This window comes from Adelges cooleyi, unplaced genomic scaffold (assembly GCF_023614345.1).
Source record: "Adelges cooleyi isolate 19-005CV unplaced genomic scaffold, UGA_ACOO_1.1 ACOO_flye_CR_arks_rails_tigmint_CR_PRNA_651, whole genome shotgun sequence".
In the NCBI taxonomy this organism is placed as follows: Eukaryota; Metazoa; Arthropoda; class Insecta; order Hemiptera; family Adelgidae; genus Adelges; species Adelges cooleyi.
In genome coordinates this window covers 11,122,201-11,148,761 of record NW_026096352.1, presented here as the reverse complement: position 1 = coordinate 11,148,761, position 26,561 = coordinate 11,122,201, and the positions used below count along the sequence as shown (strand labels likewise).

At 30.1% G+C, this 26,561-nt stretch overlaps 1 protein-coding gene across 2 annotated transcripts in view; it reads left to right on the top strand.

The window, feature by feature from the left end:
- Positions 1-26,561, top strand: part of LOC126844476 (scavenger receptor class B member 1-like) — a 42,072-nt gene that overhangs the window by 8,748 nt on the left and 6,763 nt on the right. The window contains exons 1-5 of one of the 2 annotated variants that reach the window (XM_050582711.1): positions 8,425-8,777; positions 16,314-16,405; positions 21,605-21,765; positions 25,050-25,191; positions 26,312-26,512. In XM_050582711.1, the coding sequence (XP_050438668.1) occupies positions 8,741-8,777; positions 16,314-16,405; positions 21,605-21,765; positions 25,050-25,191; positions 26,312-26,512 (633 nt within the window). In that variant the 5' untranslated portion in view covers positions 8,425-8,740. Of the gene's footprint in view, positions 1-8,424; positions 8,778-16,313; positions 16,406-21,604; positions 21,766-25,049; positions 25,192-26,311; positions 26,513-26,561 lie in introns of those variants that run through there. The other variant, XM_050582710.1, reaches the window with a different exon arrangement.

The following is a 26,561-nucleotide window of genomic DNA, read 5'->3' as shown; positions in this document are numbered from 1 at the left end:
TAAACTTTAATTAACTTAAAACTTAATCAATACTATCTCTATCTGTACAGTTTTTTTATTGTATACTTAGATATAAGTCTGTATACAGAGACTAAATGGCCGATTTTGATTTAGCTATTAGAAAATAAGTTAGATATATTAGAAAAATGATTTTAAAAAATGTAAACATATTATAACACAATTTTAAAAAAATCGACCTTTTAACCCATATAGAGGAAATATTTTAATTTTAAAACAAAAACAGATTGTTTAAGTCGGTTCAGTAATTAAAAAACTTGTATTTAAAAATATATTAAATAACAAAAATAATATTAAGTAAAAACAAATTGGATTTTAATACAATTCCTGGCTTGAATCGAAGTCTTCTACTAAAACTTTTTTTTAACTTTTTAATTTCTACTAATATAACAGTTATGACCAAGTTTGTTTTGTTATCAAAATTTGAAAGTATTAGCATTATATTTTGAAAAATGAAATGACATAAAAACCTAGTGGGTTACCCTGTATATTATTTAAGATCAACATCGTGCCTAGTACATACACCGTTAAAATGTCGTTTACCTTGTCTCGTTTTATTAAAAAAAAATAAGTAGAAACTAATTGCATTACCTATAAATAGATAATATAAAGTACAAGGCATTGTAAATTCCTTGAAAATATATATGCTTAAAGAAAATACTTTGGATTTTTCCACATATTTTAAATCTAATATTTTGGCACTCATATGCACATAGCGTGCGTGATTATATTTTACAATAGGTTAAATCATAGAATGTTTATGTTTTTTAATTGTCTTCTAAATGTACTATCATATCGAGATGTATTATTCGTTATTGTAGATGAAAAATAGGAATATATAGAATGATATAGTTAAAGATTTATTGTGGATAAGAGATAACATTTGCCATGCGTATACAATTTCTTAAAGGAGTAGGTATCATTATATATAAATATACAGTGGAAGTCACAGCTTTTTTATATTTGAAAGAAATACACGAATAGGTAATTTTAACTTCGGTGGTAGAAAGTGGTTTTCGTAAATTACTTTAATAACATAAACACACAGATGGCAGTAGAAAGGCTTTAAAAGGACACGCATTGTTTTAATCATATACGATTATTCAATTTTGATATCATTTAAATAGTAATTTAATGGCTATTGGTGTGTACATTTGTTGACACTTTATTATAAATAAATGTATTTATATACACCTTATCGCGTATAATAGTGTGTGCACAATACAGCTTAAGGTACTAAACTTATCAATCAATCAATAGTAGGTACTAATAGAATTTAGAAACCGATGTCGTAATGACTCTCTTTATTGCTTAGCATAAAAACCACTGCTAAATTTGATATTTATTCCATAAACTTAACTACTAATTGAACGTATTGACTAATCTAAACTCGGGTAATGGCCTCAAGTAAAAAAATCAAAAAGAGTAAGTAATATAGAAAATATTTACATAATTTAATTATTTAACTACGTGGTATCATTTATATTTTATTAATTTCATAGGCATGCTATACATTTGTATAATATTTTATTATTTTAATTTGGTCGGAACGTTACAATTCACAATACTAGAGTGTGCTAGAACGTAAAGTGTACTAATATGTGTAGATGTGAGTTTAATATTGTTTACAATTTTTATTAGATAGATGTCGAAAATATCTAATACCTTTTACATCAAACATAAGTTACGTTTTCCGTTTCAATAGAAAATATTTCACATTTTTAATTAGGTAATGGATAATTATTTCCTAACAGTTAAAAATCCGAAACAATTTGAAGGCTAAGACGAGAGTAGTGGTGTGTATAGTGAACAACGCTTTAAAATAAATACTAATATGAATAAGTGTTCAATTAAATTGTAAAAAAAAAATACAATTTTAATTATTTTAGATTTATACCTAATTAAATAAGTTTTATACATATTCGTTTTGCGCCAGACCTTTTTACTCATGCACCACATAATTATTGCCTAATAGGTAAAGTATTATAATATAATCATCCACTTATGTAATGTATGAAGTAATGTCTTCAAAAGAGTAAATTATGATTAGACCTTTAGGATAGTCATTATTGTGAGGTATCATTAAGGTAATCATATTTACATAATGAAAAAACGATGTTCTCGGAAAAGAAACATTAAGATTTTTGTATAGGTATTATTACTAGAGTACAATTTTGAAATCATAATACTTTCACATTAGTCACACCTGTCCCCTGCTGTTTGTAAATACAACGGCTACAACCCTGCAATGACTTAGGTCTTGCAATTTTCAAAAGTTGAAACAATGCTTAAGAGGATGTCAGCGCAGCGATTTTTACCGGCACTAAAACATGTTTACTTTAATTGAAAATTAGTGGCTCTTAATTGATATTAATACAAAAATACCCTTGATCCTCCTTGATAAATTCACCACCTGGTGTAATACTTAATTTATCCCTTAATATCACCAAATGTAAAGTAATGACTTTTCATCGTTCTAGGTCAGTGATACCCTTTGACTACAAACTAAGCGGACTATCCGTTCATCGCGTAAGCCAGGTTCAGGACTTAGGCATTCTGTTTGTACCTTCGCTCAATTTTGGCCCTCATATTGATTATATGACTGACAAAGCTTTTCGCGTCTTGGGATTTATTAGGCGTCACTCCATTAATTTTAGTTCGCCCAATTGTCTAACGGCTCTCTATAATGCCTTAGTCCGTTCAGTTCTTGAATAATATGCGTCCGTTGTCTGGTCCCCACATACTTACACATGATTACAGGCCTATTAGTCAAGCACTAAATCTTATTTCTCTTTCTGCTAGGCGCGACAAACATGGTATCAAGTTCATTCACGGGCTGGTCGAGGGTCGAGTCGATGCCCCGAGGCTTCTTGAATTACTCGATTTTCGTATACCTAGTAGTACTAGGCTTCAGGGTTCTTCCCCCCCCCCCCCCATTAGTAGGACCAACTTCTCCAGGAATGCCCCGCTGTCAAAAATGATGCGCAATGCAAACCTGTTTTAATTATTTTTCTCACAAATGTATAGATTAATATCATGTTATTTTATTATCACTGGTTAATTACTTAATTATTTTATTATCACTCTATTTAACTTTTATTATTTTGTTACCTTATACCATTACCATAGCATGCACATTGTAAAAAGCCGATTGGCGTTAATTTAAATAAAATTAAAAAAAATAAAATACCTATTAGATTATTTAAAGAAAACAATATTTGAAGGGCATCTCGAAGCCATTTTTTCGAAAAACTCATTTTTTTAGAAGTTGCAGAGTTTAAAATTGTATTATTTTAAAAATTAATTAACGAATGTCCTATTTGAAAAAAAACCTTCGAGGTCCTCTCAATAATGTTGTTTTTTTTAATTTTGACTATTAGGGTTTTTTCTCTAAAATCACTCAGTAAGCCGTTTTGTTTGATCTAAAAAACTTAAGTTTTTATGGAAATTTTTTTTAAATCGCTGTCACGGATGCTGTGATAGCCCGAAAAATAATTTAACTACCATAAAAGAGTCCTAACTACTGAATTAATAATTACACATCGCAGTTTAACCTTTAAGTTAAGATTTTGTAAAAAATTGCCTATACTCCTTAAAATGGGCTGCGCTGACATCATCTTGCGAAACTATTTTAATTAATATTTTGAATCATAGTTTATCTAAAGCGCGTGAAAAATGATAAAAATAATTAAAAATTCGATTTTAACAAACTAATACTGTGTTTTTTTGACGTACACAAATCTTCAATATAATATAATGGAATTAATAATATGAAGGTACACATTATTTTAATTTAAAACAAATATGTTCCTTCATACTTAAAATTGGTAAATATACTGTATATTATGTGTATACATTTGGAATACAATAAAAGTACTGAATGATTAATATTCTTATTTTGTATTTGTTTGACTATATCCATGTCTTCGATTTTATAACGACGTTTACATACCTACGGTTTCATTTCCAGAGCGATGTTCACTGCGTCGTTGTTGTGCTCATAATGATTAATATTCTACCAAATATTAATCTTTATATACTTCCCTAATCTTTAACTATTTTTAACTTTTGTAAATAACTCATTTTTTTTTTACGTTGTATACTTGTATGATGAGATCATTAGTATAACTTTATCAAATAAATATATATCTACACTTTTTGGACACTATTATCAAAAAGAATGAATTGCGTTTTTACTTTATGACGTAGAAAAATATTTAGCATAGTTTACTAAGTGCATTTTAAGATGTTGTATAATGTTATAACTTATATACATCATTAGAAATAGATAATGTTATGCTATTTTATTTTATTCATTAACGGACATAATATTTAGGTTTGCCCAGAATTTATTTTTTTACTACCTACTCGTACATAAAATATTTTTGTTCCCACATTCGTTGACATCTCGTTTTTGTGGTTTACTACAATTTAGTATTATAAGAAAAATGTAATCGTTTCATTGAAAGAGTAAACTCATCTCGCCTACTACAAAATCCAACCGCTTTGTCAAAAATTACACTTTGGCTTGCTCAATGAACGGCCGGAAGGCGTTTTTAAAATTATTGTTTTTCTTTTTGAACTGTGGAATGACAAGATTACTTAGTATGGCAATAATACTCTTAACATTATCTCTTCGGCGAAATTTTTAGACGAAATTGTTCTTAGAGAATCATTATTTTTAATATATACATTTAATGCTTCAAAAAAGTATTGTTTACTCGAATGAGTATACCTACTCTTAATTCCACTACATTTGTTCATATACTTGAAAATATAAATATGTTGGATTGTTTTTTTTTACCACATTTTTTATGTAAACGTCACTAGAATAAATATGTAACTGAAAAAACTTGGTGCTCGTTTTATTCTGGTTTTTTTTTAAGTGGTTTTTTGTTTATTTTTGGAAACCAATTGAAGTTTACCAACTAGTTTTTCATATATTCGCAAGACAGGTTTAAAAAATATCAAATTTATTATAAAAAAAAAATAAATTTTATTACACAAGCAAAAATTGTACTTAAAAGTAACTTGAGATTTAAATCAACTGAGTAAAACATTTTTACTTCATACAAATCTACCCCAATCTTCTTCTTCACTGGCATTTAACTCTATTAGAGTTTTTGCCGCCATCACTACATACTTCCATCTCTCTCGATCTTGCACAATTTCCTTCCATTCTTGCACTCCCAGGGCTTTAAGATCCTCCTCTACTACGTCTAGCCACCTCTTCCTCGGTCTGCCTTGAGGCCTTTTCCCTTCCGGTTTCCATTCTATAACTGCTCTGATGATTTCTTCTTCGCTTCTTCTCATAATATGGCCCAGCCACTGAATTCTTTGTCCTTTTATATAACTAGTGACTGGTACTAAGCCCAGTTCTTCCTGAAGTTCCTTTTTGAACTTCCTTCTCCATTAATTTGTCCGTGTATCGCGAACTGGTCCACATATCATCTTCCATATTTTATTTTCAAAAGTTCTAAGTCGTCTCACTGTCACACTTGTCGTTGTCCACACTTCACACCCATAAAAAAGAGTGGGTCTAATTATTGCCGTGTACAGTCTTAAGTTTGTTTTCTTGGAGAGAGCTTTGGATTTGAAGAATTTAGACAGTGCAAAGGAAGCTCTTTCTGCCTACCAATCTCACGTGACCAATCATTCTTTGCACTGAGCAGTACTCCTAGATATTGGAATTAATCTACCCCAATATAGATACAAATTTTAAAACGAGGTGCAAATCTAGAAACTTTGAACATACCACAATGTAATCTTGTAAAAGGGCCTTAACAGATTGGTATAAAAATCATAATGAAATATTTTACAAATCTTGAAGATGCCCAACAATTTTATCGCGATATTTTTGAACAAAACATTGAAAAACCAAAAAAAATATTTTGAAAATTAAAGTGGTATTTTGATTTATTATGATGATACTCATTAAATTTGTTATTATTTTATAATTATTTAAGTTATGTATGCAGTATGATCTCAATGTTCCTGCTATTTTTACATTTTTACCAAGCTCTTGTAATTATTACCAATTAATAGTTTGTGTTATTATATTTTGCTAAGTTATCAATATAAGTATGTTTTTTAAAAAAAGATCAGTTATGAAAAAAGTCAAAGATATGTTTAACTTTTTTTTTCCCAAACGAATCTTTAAAAAAAAAATGTTTTCTTAAACGTATGAATTCCGAAAATAACACGTTTTGCAGCAAATGTAAACATTAAGAGGACCCTACCCACCTGTTATTTATCTACAAAAAATAGTTTTGCGAGGGACAAGAATGTGAGGGCGGTATTTAGAGTAGCCGTATACAATTTTTACATTGCCTATACTTTACTCCTTAAAAATGACCTGGGTAGCGTCCTCTTAAATAAAACCTCTAAAAGATAATGCAAATAGTCGCTGTGATTAGTTAATAGAAAAAAATGACTTACCGTTATAGCGTTTTTATTAGTTGTTAATCAATTAAACATAACAACGAAATGAGAGGATTTTATTTTTAAATGTGAATTAGTGAAAAATTGCCTATACGTGACCCCTTAAAGATAAATTTTATGAAATCTTCTTAAGGAGTAAAGGATAGGCAATATTGACATAAATACATAGCCATAAAATCAACTAAGTTTAATATAACTGGAATGTTTTTTAGAAAAAAGAGCTAATCGCTTACCAAAATAATAATAATCTATCACCTATAATTTAGACCTCAGATTGAAAAAAATTATCAAACATCGTCTTGCTTAGTCTTGGATAAAAAAAATTCTTGTAAAAAAAAAAAAATTATCTGACGTCTTTTGAGTTCCAACTTCCCAGTGAGTATTAAACACTTACATGGGTTTTTCTTTAGTTTGCTACCGAACAATTGTCTATAATTTACTCCTTCAAAAATAGCATTGAGGTATTTTATTCTTTTTTACTATGCATTTACTATTTATTATTTTATTAATAACAGTTAATTAAATATTTTTTTATTTTTGTACGATGCATAAAACAATTATTTTTACTGTAATAATATGCCTGGAATGAAATGTTGTCAAAACATATTGTTATTTATTACAGTGGCTACCATATTTACATCTTTATGTATGAGTTATAGTAATAACATTAAAAAATAAAAATATTATGCGTATAAGATAAAAGGTATTTTTGTAATATTTTTTTTTCTTGTCGATGTTTGCGTAAATAAACTGTTGATAGCACATTGATCGGGTCCTAGTGATATGGAGTTTTAGTTTAAGTTGTATTCTATGTATGCTCTATAGTTAGTGAGAATATATTTTGTTAAACAGTACTTTAACTTCAATTTACAGCCGGTTAAAAGTGATTCTACCATATGTATCTACCTATATTATATATATAGTATATTGATAGTAATATTATGAAATGTTTTCTTGGTTGTACCATGGGCGTTGCTTGTTGAGGCCCCAAAGTCTCACTTTGCATACTTACCCGCTAGTTGCTTCGCTGGAATTCGGGAGACGTTAACAAAACAAATTAGGTTGCATAAGCGTGACGATGTTTAATCCAGTTTTAAAGTTATTGGCGGGTCTTTACTATATTGAATGTCGAATTCCATACCGTTCTTACGGGTTCGTTCTCATAGTGTAACAGCGTATTGCGTGACGGCCGCCATGAACTTGCCATGCATCTTATTCACGGCCACAAGAACGCCGTTATTATACATTATTTTTTACTGGACAATATTATTATACAATATTTTGGCGAGACGCTTCCGCTTTCTCGGTACACCTATACCTATTAACCTTTATACTACCGAACGGTTTGTTATTACTCATATTAGTATTGCTTATTTTTTTTTTTATTACTCATTTGCTTTACCGTGCCCTCGAATATTACCGAAGCTCGTAAATCAGTTTAAAAAAGTATGTAGGCAAAATAAATGAAAAACAAAAATAGTGGGACACACCCGGACACGCCCTTAAGGTCAAGTGTGTGGTCTGGCGAAGAAATGTCAATGTCAGGGTGCTGGAGAGGGTTGAGGCGCTCTTAGGCGGTCAGCAGCTACTGGAGGAGGAAGTGGTGGAGGAGTGGGTGGCGGAGAAGTACGAGACGGAGAGGGGGGACGATTGCGGTTTTCCCGGGCCGGCTACCTCCCGGACATTGGTGGCGTTCCATGACGTCGCGCGTTCGTGCGGTTACGTCGTACGGGTGACCCGGTAGTGTGCAAAATGCACGCGCAAAGCAACAATTATTATTGTGGAGGTGGAGGGGTGGAGGTGGAGGTGTTCCAAAATGAAAATGTTACACGGCAGCTTACGGAAAATCGAATGCCCGCCTCCTGCCGGCTATTGGTTATCGGATTCGTTGCGCTTTGTGTTACAATATAAATTTGTTTGTATATATTATTATAAATATGATTATGATGATAACCGCCACGCCGTTGCCGACCGGTTCAGTTGCCGTTTGGATTTCGCGATACGCATAAGTCGCCTCCCCAGCCGTTAAAGTATAATAATAATATTATATTATCTTCGTACGAATCGATTCGGTTTTTTTTCCATTAAAACAGGCCGTTATCGTTTGTCGATAATAATAATAATAATAATAATAATAATAGTATATTATTTATTCGCTGGCGCGTTTTTCGTTCAGAAATCGTTTAAATTTTTTTTGTCCAAAACAAAGTTTTTTAGTTGATTTTTGCACGAACAACATAATATTTTGTACGGTCGCGATTTATCAACCAAACCGAGCAACATGAAATTCTTAACGATCTTTCCGACAAAATTCTTCAGTAAGTCAACACTATAATAATATGATTAATAATGATTTTACTTTACGCCATTCGATGACAGTTAACTTATTACACGCCAAACTACCCAACAACGACAATGCAACAGACTTGATTTATATATTTTATACCTACTTGATTTGTTCGCATTAACAAAGTTTATAACATACTATTTGTATACCTTAAAAAAAAACGTTATCGCTTATAAGAGTGAATTGGCTTGGCGGCAATCCATTTGGTCTAGATTATAGACCGTATTTGTGACAGTAAAAAAAAAAAAAAAATATATTATAATTTAAATTATTTTTTTAATGAAGGCACATATCCAGTTTATAATTAAATTGTACATAGTCTTTAAAAAAGAATAAATGTTGATAATTGTATGAAAAACAGTTGTGACACCAAAAAAATTAAGTGAAATAAAATAAGTGAATCTTAGCAAATCTTAAAAATTTGATCTCAATATCCTAAATATTCTTAATTTAGGACGGGAAGAGCGATGGAGTGTATATTAGTGCGATTGAGTAAACAAAAATTATATTACACTCACACTCTATCCCGCATCCTATATTTTAGACTTTTATAGCTTAATCAAAACTGATTATCGGCCAGTCACCATTTTTAGTAAACTATTTTTAATTTTAAAAGTTATTAAAATATAATATACGTTACCACTTAAGTTTCAAAAGTTGATAAATAAGTTGATTTACCAAAAATAATATTACAAAAAATTGAATTTTGTTTAATGGTGTATTTCACTAAAATGTCTCCAAAATGAAAAACTATAAAATTGAAATTATTTTCAGCCTGTATACATTGTACCTAAGTCACGATGATCTGCAAAATTCACATAAGTTCCGTTTGCAATTCTGTGTGGTCATCGTGATATGCCAATATTATAGCCATTATATAGACTGTATAGTTAATAAAATATTAACCCCAAGTTTTCTTTGAATAATTGACTAGATTCGGTTTACTAATATTAAGACGTAAAGGCTAAATTTTATTTCTTCGCGTAAAATCGTTAAACATTTTGTTAATTTTGTAACTTTAACTTGTATGTACCAACAAATGTTACAAATGTTAGTAACTCAATTTAAAACCTAGCTTTTACCCTTGATTTCTCGTAATTAAAATAATTTTGAATTGTTTTATTACCTAAAAATATACCATTACCTAATCGGATTTTTATTTTTTACATATTATGCAATAAGTTCGTACGCGGTTATTTTGACTTTATTATTATTCCTGATATTTTTATTAATTAGTCCGACTGTAGCGTTATTGTTTTTAAGGAGAGGAAGCAGTTTTAAACAAATGTAATGGGTTTTTTTTTTTAAATTAAATTCGAAAGATTTTAATTATTAGGTTTGAACGTACGACAGTAATTATTTTAGTTTATTAAAAAAAAAGAAAAACCCACCAGCCTTATTCGTTTACATTTATTCCGCTTCACTCTGTAGTATTTTAAATAACTTTAAAAATTATGTTTGTCTTTATTATAGTCTTTTTTTAAGAACCATAATTATGGTTAAAACTTGGGTAATATTTATGTATCATCCAACTATAATAGTGAACAAAACAAAAACACGGAAGAACCTAGTTCGATTTGAATAATATATATTATGTTTTGTAAGCTGAGTTGTCATATTATCATCAGCGCCGTGGGAGTACCTATATTATTATATATCGTTTCGCGGAATGGAAAAGCCAAACGTGTCTTGTGAATCCGATAAAAAAATAATGTTTTTAAAATGCCAGAAACCGCTAGTACTCACTTGGTAGGTTCTTGTTATAAAGGAAAACATTAGCCGTGTAATTTTTAAGTAGTTATCCTATACCTACTCGTATATATTGAAAGCAATGCACTTGAATAATATCTACTATTTTTTATCATAAAATGTTATTGTATGCAATAATATAAAAAAATATATAAATGTTTTCTAAAACTTATTACTATTTTTAACAGCCATTAGAGAATATATTATACATTTATTTTGAAGGTTTTTTTTCTGCGGTCATTATTTGTAAAATAAGCCAACCGATAAAACTGTAATGCAGTTGTTATATTATTTATAGATGCTTTTTTTTAATTAAAAGATATTGCTTAAAAAAATTAAATACTAGTTTCGTAAATATTACATTACGTCTATTGTTATATTATAGCGAGAATTTGTTTTTTTAATTTTTTATTTACTCATACTTTTTCGATTTTTCAAACATTTTTAGATATTTTGATTTATAAAAACTATTTCCAATTATTCTGAAAAATTACAGTTTTTTTCGAAAAGCCCAATTTATTGGTATGAACAGAATTTTTCTCAGAATGAAATATGTTGTCGAACATTGCCTATTAAGTATGAGACCACTTAAATTGAAATTATCACTAAAACAACTCATTAGTACTACTTCTTTCAAATTAAATGTCTAGATCGTCTTTATAAAAAATAATTGCTAAAAAAGCTATTTAAAAAATTCAAACCTGAACGGGAAAATGTTATTTTCTCAATATTTTCCTTATGTATTGTTTTTAAACAATTTGCTTGTACAATACTTCTATTTTTTAATATTGAATTTTTGCAAAACCATAAATATCTATTGCCTTTTTTAAATATCATCCCTATTGTCTGTATCTTATTCGTTGAATAAATGCCTTCTTTAGGTTCAAAACGTTTGGCGATATTCAGTTTTGAAATTGGTCGGAATAAAGGAATATTTGTTTTGTTAATCGACTGATCGTCACCTTTCGTCGAATGTCCTTAGGCAGCTGTTATTACCGTGTTCCTATTAATACTATTATAGGCATGCACCGATGACGGTTTACCGCACAAAATACCCACCTAATAGATTTATCGGTCCATCCGGGTTATTTCGAATGAGTTTTTAATGTATGCCCGTTTACATAAATTATTATTGTTGACGGAATCGAGTTGTTTTCAATTATGAAGTAGGTTTATAATATTATGATAATTACTAAAAGTAACCCATTGATCTAGACGAAAAATGTTCACCGAGACCGGAAGGTCGTATACCCGTTTATTGATAAATGTGTAGTATTTTATTATTAAGTTGTTAATTAGATCTATTTAACCGCCGAATCGTCTCGACTCGATTTATAATTAATAACACTTATTGGATATCTGAGTGTACGTTACGTACGGCCCTGCGGCCTACATCGGCTATCGCGTTTTTTAATAATATATATTTATTTATACCTAATACTATGATTATTATGTACACTGCACGTATAACAATAACACACGTTATTATTATTACTGTTGAGGTTATTAATTAAGATTGTTTAAAGAGCATCATGCCGCATCGGTGATAAGTTCCTACTCTCATAGGTCAACCAACCATACCCACTTGTTATCGCCGAAGCAGCAAATGTAACTATAGTTTTGTTTGTAAACGGAGTCGTGTTTTATTTTTTTATGTTTACCCAGTTCGTTCATCTAAATTAAATAGTAGATTTAACATACATATAATATACCATTGATTTTATATTATACCGTTATATGTATAATAAGTATAATATAAAATCAATGTCTATACTTACACTGAAGTCTGAACGAAATTCTCCTCGGGGAATCCGTCCGATAAAACGTTTATTGATTCTGTAATTAAACTTTAATTGAAAAAAAAATCTCTTGTTGATATTACAGTACCCATAGCAGATGTAGTATGATAAATTATAAACGCTTGATTGCGGATCTATTTCGTTCAACATTTGTTTTGTTTACTATTAATAGATGTTTGTTGGTTAATTTAATAATATAAGGTATTTATAAAATAAATAAATATTTTGTTACTTTTACGGAATAATTGTTATAATGTTATAAACTGTGTACAAATCGCTCTTGGTTCAGTGTAGATAGGCCAAGTTAAAAATTCGGGGGGGGGGGGTGCCTATGATTTTGCGATTTTGGGATATTGTATATAATTGTTTTTAACTTGCAAAATGTTAGGCGGAGAGCTGCCCTTCCCTGTAGGCGTCCTTGCACGTTGTGTGTTTTATTTGACAACCCGATTTTGGAACTAACCGTATATATTACTATGTGTTTAGTCTACGATTAACATATTATTATGTGCTTTGGTTAACCGATAACGCATGTACACGAGAACTATTACCCGTGACGTACCGATATCGCCGCAATGTCGCCAAATATTGACATAGTATGGCTTAGTTTTTCTCTTTGCAAATAAGTTCAAAGAACACCGGTCGCACATACACAACACACTATCAGAGCTGTCGTGAAATAATATTATTGCCGGTTCTGTCGTTTATAATGGTATCCACCGTTAAAGTCTTCACGTCACTGTCCAGCTAACACCACAAAAAAGATTGAGAGCTCCACCAACGATTTTTTATACATATTTAACCCCTCCAAAACAGATCAACGAATCGATTCCCACAATAGTCTAGAATAGAGACCGAAAATTCAAATATTTTTACAGATAACTGAATTCAGACCAACCTAAGTAGGTGTAATTTTGTCAGGCTTTTAGGTTTAAAGCGTCCAAAAAACGACAGTTTTCAATGCCTTTAATTTGATATTTTCGACCATCTTCTGGCCTGCACGTTCAGATTATTTAAAAAAAATAAGTATTATTTAAAAATGAATGGTGTCTGGCGTTATCCGTGTGACGTATCACATCAAATGACTTAATATACTGCAACCCTGTTCTCAACGGTCATGGACCGGTTATTGTAAGTACAATCCGAACGGCGTTTGAACAACGAAACCGAAGGACAACCCGTTGTCGACATTGAAACACGACTATATTTTGATGAGTCAGTTTCAGCAACATGTGTTTATTGCAAACCTAGTGCAAGCCTCGGGGCGATGAGACGCTCGTAAAAGGTACACTTCTGTTAGTGCAATGGACCTCTAACCAATGGTTTTATATTAAAGGAGGAAAAACCGACATAACCAGTTGTCGTCAGACAAATTGGCATTATAAATTAGGTAGGTACGTAGATGATCAAAAAGCGCAGCAATGGAGGGGAAACTAGAAATTGTACATTTAAAAAAAAAAAAATTCGTTTAGAAATAACAAACGTGGTCAACGCTTAATGGACAATTAAGCTGATTGCTTGGCAAATGTGGGAGAGTGTGATGTCCATCTCAATAAATTTCAAGTTGAGCTGCTTTTTACATTATGCCTTAATTAATTATACTTGTTTTGAATTTTTTTTTATATTTTATTGTATGCTAATATAGTTATTTAATTGAGACATCTTGACGTTTTACTTAGTGTTTCACGTTCGAATTTTCGTACAGCTTTACTACTTTATGCACATTAAGTCAAACGCGAAATCACCGCGGTGCACCGGAATAACGCCTAGACGTCCCGTTAATTTTAGCATAATATTAGCATACAATAGAATGTGGAGGAAAAAACGGAGAACAAGACTTGTCATATAGTTCGATTGTGGAAAAACCGATTCAACTGGAATTCTTTGAGACGTATACAAAAACACACACACACACACATTTGCGAAGCAACCGCAGCTTACCGGCCAACGTTTTTTTATTTCTTTAGATTTATAGTAATATTATAATCTATATATATTTTATTGTCAATTACCCACACACTTCTACTAGTCGCCCCCGTTAAACGTCCCGTTTTTATACGTGCGGAAAAATAATTAATAATAAAAAAGTATTATAAATTATTACACTATTGTAATATAGATTAGCACAGATCATATTTCACAAAAATGTACGTATATATATATACATATTTTTATATTTTGAAATTATAATAATATTATTATTTTTTGCACGCGTTCATATCCTTATAACATTGTAGACGACCTCGACACCCGTGCTGACCGTTGTCCTACAGTGGGATTCATGTACATTAGAATTGTCGCTGTTATGGCCACAGTCCAAACATCTGTCCCGTGTAATTGCTTTCCTGAACAAAGCCTGTAAGTGCGCTAACGTCGCCGCTAAATAAACATGATAAAAAATAGTTAACATTGTGGCCGTTTGTATTCTGATAAATTCCAAAAGCGTGAATATATTTTTATTAGATGCATTTTAAGACTAAACCCGATCCGTAATATGTTTTGATTTTTGTAGACGCTAAAGTACGCAGTATTCACATATTGCATTAGTTGTTTCACAATCAACGATCGTCGTGTTTGCATTTTTTTTTATTGAGGAAATCTGGTGAAAAAAATCAGACAAATTATCCATTATGGCCTATTGGCCCTTTAGTCGTTTTTATTATTTTTTTGACACAAACCGATCACTTTTTTATGAGGTATGCGTGAAAGCAATTAGTGATCAATTACATGCAAATTTCAATTGTACAACCGATTTGTGGCCGCATACTTTGTAGGTAATGTTTGTTTGTAGGTAACATGTGCAATGATGTATTAAAATTAGCAATTTTAGTTTAGTGGTTTTTCGAGTTTTAAAATTTGTCGATATTCGATAATTAATAGTGCACGTAGCACGTTATTATTTAAGCTACGATAGTTGTCTAGAGTATCTTTTTGTTTTAGACATCTGAAACGATGATCATTATTTTAGTTATGTAACGAGATAGTTAAAAAATACATAGTAATGTTTTTTAATAATTTTTCAGCTACATGATGTGTATTTTTTTTTGTACCAAGAAGTATTAAAAAAAAAAAAAAAACATTTAAACTTTAACGCAGGAAAAAATTCAAACAAATATTCGAGAACCAATTATAATTTCCAAAACTAAATAACGAATGCTCTAAGATTTTTTTTATTCAAAATACAATATGTATAGATTAGATTATACACATAAAAAAAAACTTGAATAACTTGTGGAGAGACCGCCCAGTGGCGGAACTCCTACTGATTTTAGTAACTTAACAGTTATAAATATATTACATTTTTGAGTAAAATTAGTATTACATACCAAAAATTACCATTTTTTTTCTCATTATTATTGAAAAAGGTATCTACTCTAAGTAATTAAAAAATTATTGTTCGAGACGGCGCAGTTTTCAATGGGATTAAAACACAGTGATATGCCACCTTTTGCGGTAAAAACAATTTTATTGTAAAAATAAAAAAAACGTTATTTTTTTAATCCGAGGGACGTTGAAGTCATTGCGTTATTTTCGAAATGTTTTAACAACATTATACTTTTTTTAACGATAAAACTTTTTTGGTGTTGTATATAAGTTACCGGACTCTTTTCTTAACTTACCACGACTTGTCATTATTGTCTAATGACATTTAATGCGAATAATGCGTACTGCAACTACTATAAGTTCTAAGCGTATCGTCTAATACGAATATAATTATAGTTTTAAACCAATTTTTGAGCATGATTATTCTTTTGCTTGCAATGAGCTTCTATTTCTCCGAAAAGAGTAAGTTTTAATCACCCTATTTGTGTTTAAACATTTTTCTCCCATGATCTTTGTCGCCATAGCTAAATTGTCTAATGCTCGACCAAATACTTAAGTCTATTATGCATTTCCCTATACTTAAAATAATATTGTGTCTACTAAATTATATAATATGTGAATTTTTTTTTTTACAGGTTTGATATCGTTGATGTTAATTGGCGTTTCCGCACTTGTTTTGGGTACACTCATCGCTGTCTTTGACCCGTATCATTTAATCCTAAAATGGGTAAGTCGTCACGTCATCATTTTAAAAAGATCTAATTTTATAAAAAGGTAATCAAATTAGTTCAATCCAATCAGAACTTTAACACGAGTACAATGATGTCATTTTCTTAAGTAACGTAAGGTCGATGGTAATACTAATGAAGCCCGTGCACTTTTAATAATGTAGTGGATACCTACTCTGTTGATCGTAGCCTGACAACTGCTTATTTTGAGTTATATTTTAATTTACCGTGGATGTTTTGAAATAATAAGGACTAATTAACTCTAATACAACCTTACAAAACAAATTTTGACTAAAAATACATATTTTTTTTTGCTTGAATTAATAGAAATCTATAAAATAATTACCATTTAAACAAAATATACAGTCTGCTCTCTTAACTATAAAATACAAAACGTCTTCAGTTTAATACGTTGGCGAAAAACTATTCAATTGGTTTACAAAATGATAGTAATTATATATATATATATATATTTTTTATTATATGCACTATAATGCACATTCATGAATTCGGGGGGTTTCATTTTTATATTTTTCCTCATTATTGTGCCTCATCCTGCTTATGTTAGTAATAACTAATATAGTTTATTATTTACAGTTAGTTTAAAAAATTCTGATAAATATTAATTAAAGAGACACAAAAGAAAAAATTAATATACCAAAATACTTTGCTCAAAAACTTCAGAGCGTATATAATTATGTGATAAGCACGCTCGAAATAATAAGTGATTATTTTTCTATAAAAGCTATATATTACGTATATTACGTATATATATATACGTTTTAGCTTGCTTATTTAAAATTTAGACTATATTTTAAGTAATTTAATATCAAAAATATTATTTATTAATTACCAAATAATTAATTAATCATTTAAGAGTAAATTTTACGACTCTGTTAAAAATTGCCAACATACCTAAAAGTTATAGCCCAAGCATTAATTTAATTAGTTAGATTTCGATATAAATGGCATAGGGTTTAAAAACAAAAATCTTCTGAAAAAAATATATTTTGTATAAATTATTTTTTTTATGGATAATAAAAGTTTAGTTAATGTTTATGTGAAACTACAAGCCAATTGTTACGGACATTTGTTAGTTAAAGCCTAAATAATTGATTTTCTAAACATTTTCGACAAATATATACTTTTTCCGTATGTCTTTCCTTATTTTTGTGTACATAACAGGACTATTTTCTTTTATTTATTATTTTCCGGTACAAGATATTTTATTTACATAGTATTTAGTAATACTATTATGCATAAATAAATCCGTACATTCTCTTTCTACTCTCTAGTCTCTCATCATACTTTAATGAAAAACTTGAGCCCCGTTTTTTATCATCTTATTGTGTTCTAATTGTTTTACGAGCGACTTCTATAATTGACTTAAAATTTTACAACAGTTTCCATAGTTTATACTGCTGTTTGCTCACTATAATAATAAAATTCTGTAATAAAAATACGATGTACCGATATTACAATGTATGCTATGAATCTAAACAATCTATTAAGTCGTTTAAAGTTTTTATTAATTATTGTTTTTTTATTATTTCAATTAAATAAAAAAAACTCGTTATTTTTCATGTAGGTATAATAATAATTTAATTAATTACAGGACAATTAATTAATGCCTTACACGTGTAATTTGTAATTATCTAGTATACCGTAAGTAGGGGATAATATTATAACTAGTCGAACTGCCTTAGGTCATACTGAGCGTCATAGCCCACATGCTTTATATAATTGTATGTTATATTTAAAACCACATAATATACTGGATGTGAATATACTGTTCAGATACAATTGATAGTCGGTACATTTCGAACACCTGATTATAATGTAAAGCTTATTAATGCCGCCAAAATGTGTGCATCGACCTGTTCAACTCGGTACTTAGTATCAATTTAGACGGTTTTTATTTTTACTTGTATACCCTCAATTAGTTGTTAATTTCAATAATTTAGTTTTTTTTATAGTATCCGAGTATCTATCGTTTGTAACCATAATTCAAAACTCTTCAGACGTTAACCCATCATTTTATACTAGTCATACATAATAAATCCATGATAAAAATATAGTATAGCATCACAGCTATTATAAACGTAATAATAGGGTGCCCGAGATTACCGGGTGTTGGAATGATATTTTAATAATGCTTTTTATGCATCTTACTTCAGAAATTTTGATGTGTACCTCTAGCATTAGCATGACGTCAAACAGCCGAGCCAAGTTTCCAACGTTGTAACATGCCTACGCAGAATGCGTTTACTAGCTCTATAATGGTTATAGAGCTAAAATATCTATACAAAAAACAAAAGATAAAAAGATTTTGGAGAAAATGTCATTTCTTTTTTTTTTTTTGATAAATCTAATATCTAGCTTAATATTTAACATTTAAAATCAAATTTTTATACTTTTTTTAAATAGCTATAACTTTTTTCACGTTTTAATTTTCAAAAAACCGGATATAAAATTGTCTCTAAAATATTGTCATCTTTTGATTTCATAATATGTGTTCTTGCTCTAGAACAGCGCCATGGTCTTGGCAGAACGCATTTTGCGTAACTATGTTTAGATGAATAAAATAATTAAAATCACTGACAAAGATGCTGCGATAGTCTGAAAAATAAATTAACTGTCTAAAAATAGTTCTAACCACTAAACTAATAATTACACATTACAATTTAAGCTTTAAATTAAGATTAAAAAAAAAAAATTACCTATACCTACCTCCTTAATAAATATAGGATATCACGTCCATTATATTCATCTCGGTGCTTTGGTCTTGATCTTGGCAATGAATGCTTCTGACCGACACGGTGTGGCGTCTACGTGATTAGCTTGCATTAACCATTAATGTATTATGACTGGTAGGTATATTATTCTAAAACGACCACGATGCATATATTATACACTTCAATAGCTCTGTCGTAAAAGGCTTTTGGCTATCTAGCATTGAAGTTGACAATTGTTTCCAAAAGCCCATTTTCCAAAAAAAACCTTTGCCGTTATTCCGCATAACCTATATAACTTATATTATACTTGATTTGGGTGAAATATTAGTACTCTCGTTTATTTTTTGCTTAAAAATCGATACCGGGTCATTTTAAAGAGCCTCGCGACTGTGATGAAATTAGACGTAAAAGACCATCGGCATATCCATCTTGTGTTCCCATGAAGTCCATTTTGATTTTGAAAAAAAGTTTTTCTCATCATCTCTTCTGTGGTCCATAGTTTAGGATTTAAGCTGGATTTTTCAATATTTTAGAATAGTTTAAAAAAAAAAAAGTTTACAAAAACTATTTTATAATAAAAACAAGTAATAAGAAAAAGTAGTCGATACTACAAACCACAGAAGAGATGATGAGGAATACAAAACTTTTTCCGGAAATCGGACTTCGCGGGAACACAGGATGATGGAAATGCCAAGGGTTTATTTTGTTCAAATTAGAGCTTTTATGGGTTATAGAAATTGAAAAATAATAGAAGAAAACAAATTAAGTATCAACACAGACCCCTCTGTCCTGTGTTAATCGTTATATATATATATATATATATATATATAATATGTTAAGACATTTTAGCATAAATGTTAAGTTTTATGAAAGTTGCCTATACAATGCTCTTTAAGATATCACAGTCACAAGGCGCATTAAACTCGGGATTAGTATTTATTCGATTTGAAAGAAGATTCTCTTATTTCCGATTTCGTGGGTTTAAAAATATACTCTGCTCAGAGGCCTCAATATATTATAATTGCGGTTTTTCCTGCTATGAAGACCGAGTTCACAAAAGGAAAAGTGGTATAGACCACACACACGTGTAAATTATCTGACAACAACAAAAACAACAACAACAGCAAATATAATTTATCTAATAGGTATATTTTGAGGTAATCACGAGTGTCCAGTATCCGGTCGTGGTCAACGGCATCCACTGGCCTTGATTTGACCAAGTCAGTGTTTGCGGAAGTTATGCATAATAACAAAACAATTTTGATTATAAAATGTTGTTTTTATTCTTTTCGGGCCATGTTTGTACCATTATCCGATATAAAATTAACTGTCTGACTCATTAACGTTTATATGGGGCGTCTAGTTTCATAACCAACCAAAAGCAATTTTTGAAAGATTTCACAACCAACAAATAATTTCTTCAAATGGAAGATTTTGAAACCAACCAATAATTTCTCAACACAGTTCGAGTTAGTTCTAATCTTTGTTTGATCTTTAATAATAGTTTTACATAGCACGTAATTCTTAAAACACGTTTTCAAAATGTCTATTTAAAACTAGAAGTCTCATATACAAGGTAATCAATTTAACGCAAGACACTTATTTTCTGTGAACATTATTATTTTGTAGTTTTCATTTTGAATACATTCAATTTATGTGATTATAAAGTAAGTATTATAAAATTACAAAATGTTTACTTCTTTTAGTATTTTCTTGAGCGCTATCAACTTTTGAAACATAAATACAAATTTAAATATTTAACTCGTTTTTCAAAATAAAAATAATTTGCCAAACATTTTGACTTGTCGATAACTATTTTTAAAAATATTAGAGTTTAAAATTTTAGGCGGAAGGACCGAAAAAGGCTGAAGTGTAGTATTCTTTTTATCTGCGTATTATGTATATGTATGTATTACTTATCCGTGACCCATTTCCCGTTCTACATTTACCGTAAAATTCTAATAATGTTATTTATGTAGTTTTTCTAAACTGGTTATCGACTAATCAAAATGTTCAGCAAATTATTTTTAACTCAAAAAATGTATTAAAATATATACATTACCGTTTTATTTTCAAAAGTTGATAGCGCCATGGAAAGTACTAAAAAAGGTATTTATTTGATAGTTTTATAGCATTGTACAAAACAAAAAAATTAATTACTTTCTGAGCAAATGAGTATCTTACGTTAAATGGATCATAGTATAATGATTACTAATGTTGTCTGAATAAATGCGGATTAATAAGGTGAATGGAAACACAAAACGTAGTCTCAATTATTAATTCTTTTTGAGGTCAATACATATATATATATATATGTTGGGCACTCACTTGGAATTCCCCCAAACTACGTCACTAAACGCTATGCATAATATTATACTTACTACTTTCCGTAATTACATGTTCCGCACAGTTTTTTCGAGATTTTAGTTCCCATAATAGTTTTTTGTGGTTATTATTTTTCAGAAACTAGTTATGGCAGAAGGTGATGAAGCTTTCAAGATGTGGAAGACTCCCGACGTACAAATTCATCTTAAAGTGTACATATTTAACATAACAAACCGAGAAGAATTTTTAGCAGGCAAAGAAAAACTTAGATTTCAAGAAGTCGGTCCATACGTTTATCGGTAAGTGTGTTGTGCGATTTTCATTTTATTTGTATAATTAATACATTATGGATATCACAAATTGGTAAAAATATATGAGTATTCAGATAAAAAAAAAAAATTGTAGAAATCCAGGCACGATTAAAAATGGTTTTTTTTTTCCGAAACCAATACTTTTTCATCGTTGCATTGAAGTGAATAAGACCCAAATCGCAATGAAACAGAAACAGCTATTTTGAAAACAATTTTATTAATAACCAACTATACATTTTTAATTTTTTATTGTTCTTATTTGTTTTATTTTTAACGGCATACAAGTAAAAAGGCAATAAATCAAATATATTATTTAGTATTCAAAACACGTATTGATATATTTTCTGAGAAAATTTAAGATATTAACATAATATTTCTGTAGTACTTGTGAATTATGTTAAATCTTTGTACGTTTAATTATTTTTCTTTTTATCAGTATGAAAACTATCTTAGCAAAATATATTAGATATAGCTACTAAAGATGAGCTACAAAAACATAATATCAATTCGCTATATTCTATTTTAATATAGCATAACAGTAAAACTAACTTTTTACGGTACAGATGAAATATTATTGGTGTAACCCGACACCGTAAAATATTATCTGAAAGTTAACCAATAGTATACCTAATACCTGTTATAACTTTGATTTTGTATAAGTTTATATATTTGTTAGTTACATATTGTATTAGCTAGTTTATATACTCGAATATGGCACATTGTGCCTATATATGCGCATCCTATCAATTAAAATAATAAAGGGCAAAGATCACACTTCTGTTTAGGTACGTTTCACTCATAAAAACCCGATGTAAACATTATTCTAAAACAGTCAATAAAATATGTATCAATGTGACCCTAGCTAACAGCTATGCCCAATCATAAAAGCTCATTAATTCACTATAAACACCACGAGTCAAATCACGTAGGCTATTTCGTGTAATACTGTAAAAACACCATGTTCAATATTTAATACTATTACATTGATTGAGTAGTATCCGGCACTAATAATTTGTATAGACTAATTTTCTATAAGGCAATAGTCGGACACTGCATTCTAGCATGGTTGTCCGCTAAGCTATTTTCTTATTTGAGAAGAGACGATGAGACATACATTTTTTACAATCTGTATAAACCATAAGATGTTTATACCGGGAGACGATTTAAAAAATCTAGATTATCATAAAGCACAACATGTTCAAAGTGCAACCGGAGGTCTATTTTGAACGCAGTGCGAACGTTTCCGTACATACAAAACTTGTATAAATGTAATGCGGTTCATACGGTGTTCAAAATAGACCTCAAGTTGGTGATTTCTTATACTATTATTGAAATTCAGCAGTGATTTGGGCGTACAGCTTAATTTTTTTTCCATTCGAACCCTTTTCCATCTCCCTTGAAAATATTTCTTGTCACCCTATGTGTATAAGGATTTGTTTTCTTAAGATTAAATTTTCATTGTATAATTTTGAAATTGTTTACGGTAGCTATTTGTGGTTATGGAAATTGCCTGTTAACTAAATGTGTGTGTCCGGTGTCAGTGTAACCTATCCGGTGCCTTAGATATTTAAACGTTTCCATATGAAGTCGCTTTTTGTCGAGATAGAATACAATATTGAATTATCCACACGTTGTACTTATATAGAGCAATTATATAATAATATATCAAAATGCCTAGGTAACTAGGTTATAGGCAAAACCCGGATACCTGGTGTCCCATCTTCGTAGACCTTGTACCCTTTATCCGAACGTGTGCAATATGCTCATACACGTGAATATTTTAAGTAGATAATGACGTATATAAAGCGGGTACTAACAGTTAAGCGCATAATTTATAAAATAAAATCGATACATAGTCAATAGTGCATATATTATATAAACAAGCTAAACTGGTGTATACATCTTAACTCTTGTCATAGCTATTAAAATACAGCAAGGCCGTGTTGCACGGAATCAATTAAAATTTGTAAATAGCATTTAAATTCTAATTCAACCCATTCATGCATTATATACGCAGTCCGTTTTTACTAATTATGTACTATAAATTTGACGCCATCGTCGTTCAGTCCGTCAACAATAATAACGTTATTATTATTATACTACTTAATCGTTAGTTTACCATTGGCATCAAGGCAAAACCAAAATATTAACTCATAATTGAGTTCATCATTTAATAGCATTAAAATACAAAAAAAAAAATGTTTTTTTTGTCCTTAATTGTAAATTAGTTAACACATTCAAATAATGTAAATGTAAAATATGTACTACCGTGCAAAAATTGTTTTAAAAAAATTAGTTGATTCTATTATTAATTGTATGCATACGTTGTTACTGATAAGTATACTGTGTAGTAAGGTAGCCCGTGTTACGCACAGTTCGCCTCATATATATATAGTTGATTCTATAGTACTGTTATGAAGAGGTTGAAATTATTTTTGAAAACTCAAGTAAAACACACACACACTGGTGAAGAAAAAATCAATGGGTTTTAAACGCGTTGGTAAGCTAATAATGATCACTTTGTTCGAAACCTAAATTAAATGATCATATTATAATATGCAACAACTAAAAGTAACATTGTGAGATATATTACCGTATGCTTTAATAGTCACGTTTTTCCTTATATGTTTTTTTTTAATTCAGTGTAACCTTTTTGATCACCTGACCTATATATTTAATGAAATTGAAGATTACCACTATAACAAAATCATAATCGGTGCGCAACATATTATTATAATGTTCGTTTGGCTTTAAAGTAAATAATACATCGTTTAACTCTTTCAGTAGCGTTATCATACGATTTGCGAGAATCGCAATTACTTCACTTGTGTGAGGTTATACTTGGGTGTTATACCTAAACGTTGTTAATGGGAATAGGATATCGTTATTTGTTCGATGATATCAAAGTTCAAACTTGTGTCGGATTCCGTTAATGTTTAAGGTTTACCTAACAAAGAATAATTAATGATCAATTATTATAAACCGTAGTTAACGTGTTCTTTTTGACATATTCAAAGTTATATAATTAGGTCACTAAAAAAACTATTATTTATCATACAGAAGCTTGCGTAAAACATACAACCGATCTTCAATAGGTGTTTTTTTGTGCAGACAGGACACTTTTTTATACTTTCTTATTGGATACCTTATTTAACAAATAAGTAAGGTTTAAAGTATTTAATGTAAAAAAATCAGTTTAAAGATCCAATATTAAAACATTCTATACTATGTACGACCTGTATTTAGTTCTGATAAGTATTTTTATATTCCAGAGAAAATATGGATCATAAAAATCTAACGTTTAATGACAACAACACAATGACGACATCGCCTGTACACCCCCTGACGTGGGTTCCAGAGCTAAACAAGGGCAGAGAAGATGATGTTTTGATTTTACCAAACATAGCACTATTGGTAAGTTTTCAAATCTTCAACAAAGGAAATAATTGAAATTAAAATGGAAAAAAATGTACCTACATTGCAATATATGTTTAATATTTTATTATATTCAAGTTAAACGAATGTAGTTCGAATACAAGTTTAACTTAAATGACTTTAGTGTAAAATGTAGGATTATAGGAAATATGATGAAAAAAAGTGTTATGGAAATACTTGGTCATCCAGTTTAGGTAAAATATCTAGGGGTAGTTATTATAATAATAATAACTACGAGACTAACACTATGTTTTTCTTTTTTACAATAATTTGTTTATATTTAGAGGCGGATAGGCTAAAATTTTGTTACCTGCAAAATATATTTAAAAAAACTAAGCTTCTTACAAATACACACGACCGCCTCAGTCAGGCTTTCTTCTGCACATCCTCTTTTAGACCTAACCGAAAATTGATTTATTTTTATCATGCACATCTAATACATTTACACATTTAAATTTATATTTGAATCATTTTAGTTAATTTTTTTTATCGAACCTTAAAAAATGTAATAAATAAATAAATTCGTGTGGCATTATTGACCAGGATTATAGCTAACTTGGTCCTCACCGGTCGGCCTAATGGTGTGGTTTGCCGCTAAGAACCCGGGTGGTCACCCATCCGGGATCAAGCGGTACCAGTCGCAGCTTAACCTCAGGCGCCTTGCGGCAGCTGCGGTGTCCACTGCGCCACACCGTACCAGTAAAAAAAAAAAAAAAAAAATGTTATCAGTATCATAATAAGTATGAAAAATATAAGTCCTGTTTTTGTAAATATAAACATACATTCTCATGAATAATATGTTAAATAATAATAATTCATATATTACTATAGCTACTGTAACGTCAGTATTACTATAGCTATAGTCTTACATACCGGATTTGCCAACTATCCGCCTATGTCAAAATTGACATTAGTAATTAGTTAATTAAACGAAAAAACACTAAACTGGTAATAGGAATTATATAACTATTGGAATTAGCGTGGCTTATGGTTTGGCCTTCGTTGAAACGGGTTTTACTGTATAGATTTTTAACATTCAGCTAAACGACTCGCCATAGTCTGCACTTTTTTAGTATAATTTGTGTATGTTCTATTGCAGAGTTTTGCCAGTGTCATGGCGGAGAGTTCAATGATCACAAGAATGGGCGTTAATCTACTAATCCACCAGACCAAGTCTGAGCCGTTTATCAGACAAACAGCCAGGGAGTTCATGTTTGGTTACGAAAGCGCTTTGGTGACCATCGGCAACAAATTTTTACCGTCGTGGATCGTTTTCGACAAACTGGGTCTCATCGACAGGGTGAGCATCACTAACGAAATAATAACCAAAATATAATCACAGTGACCCA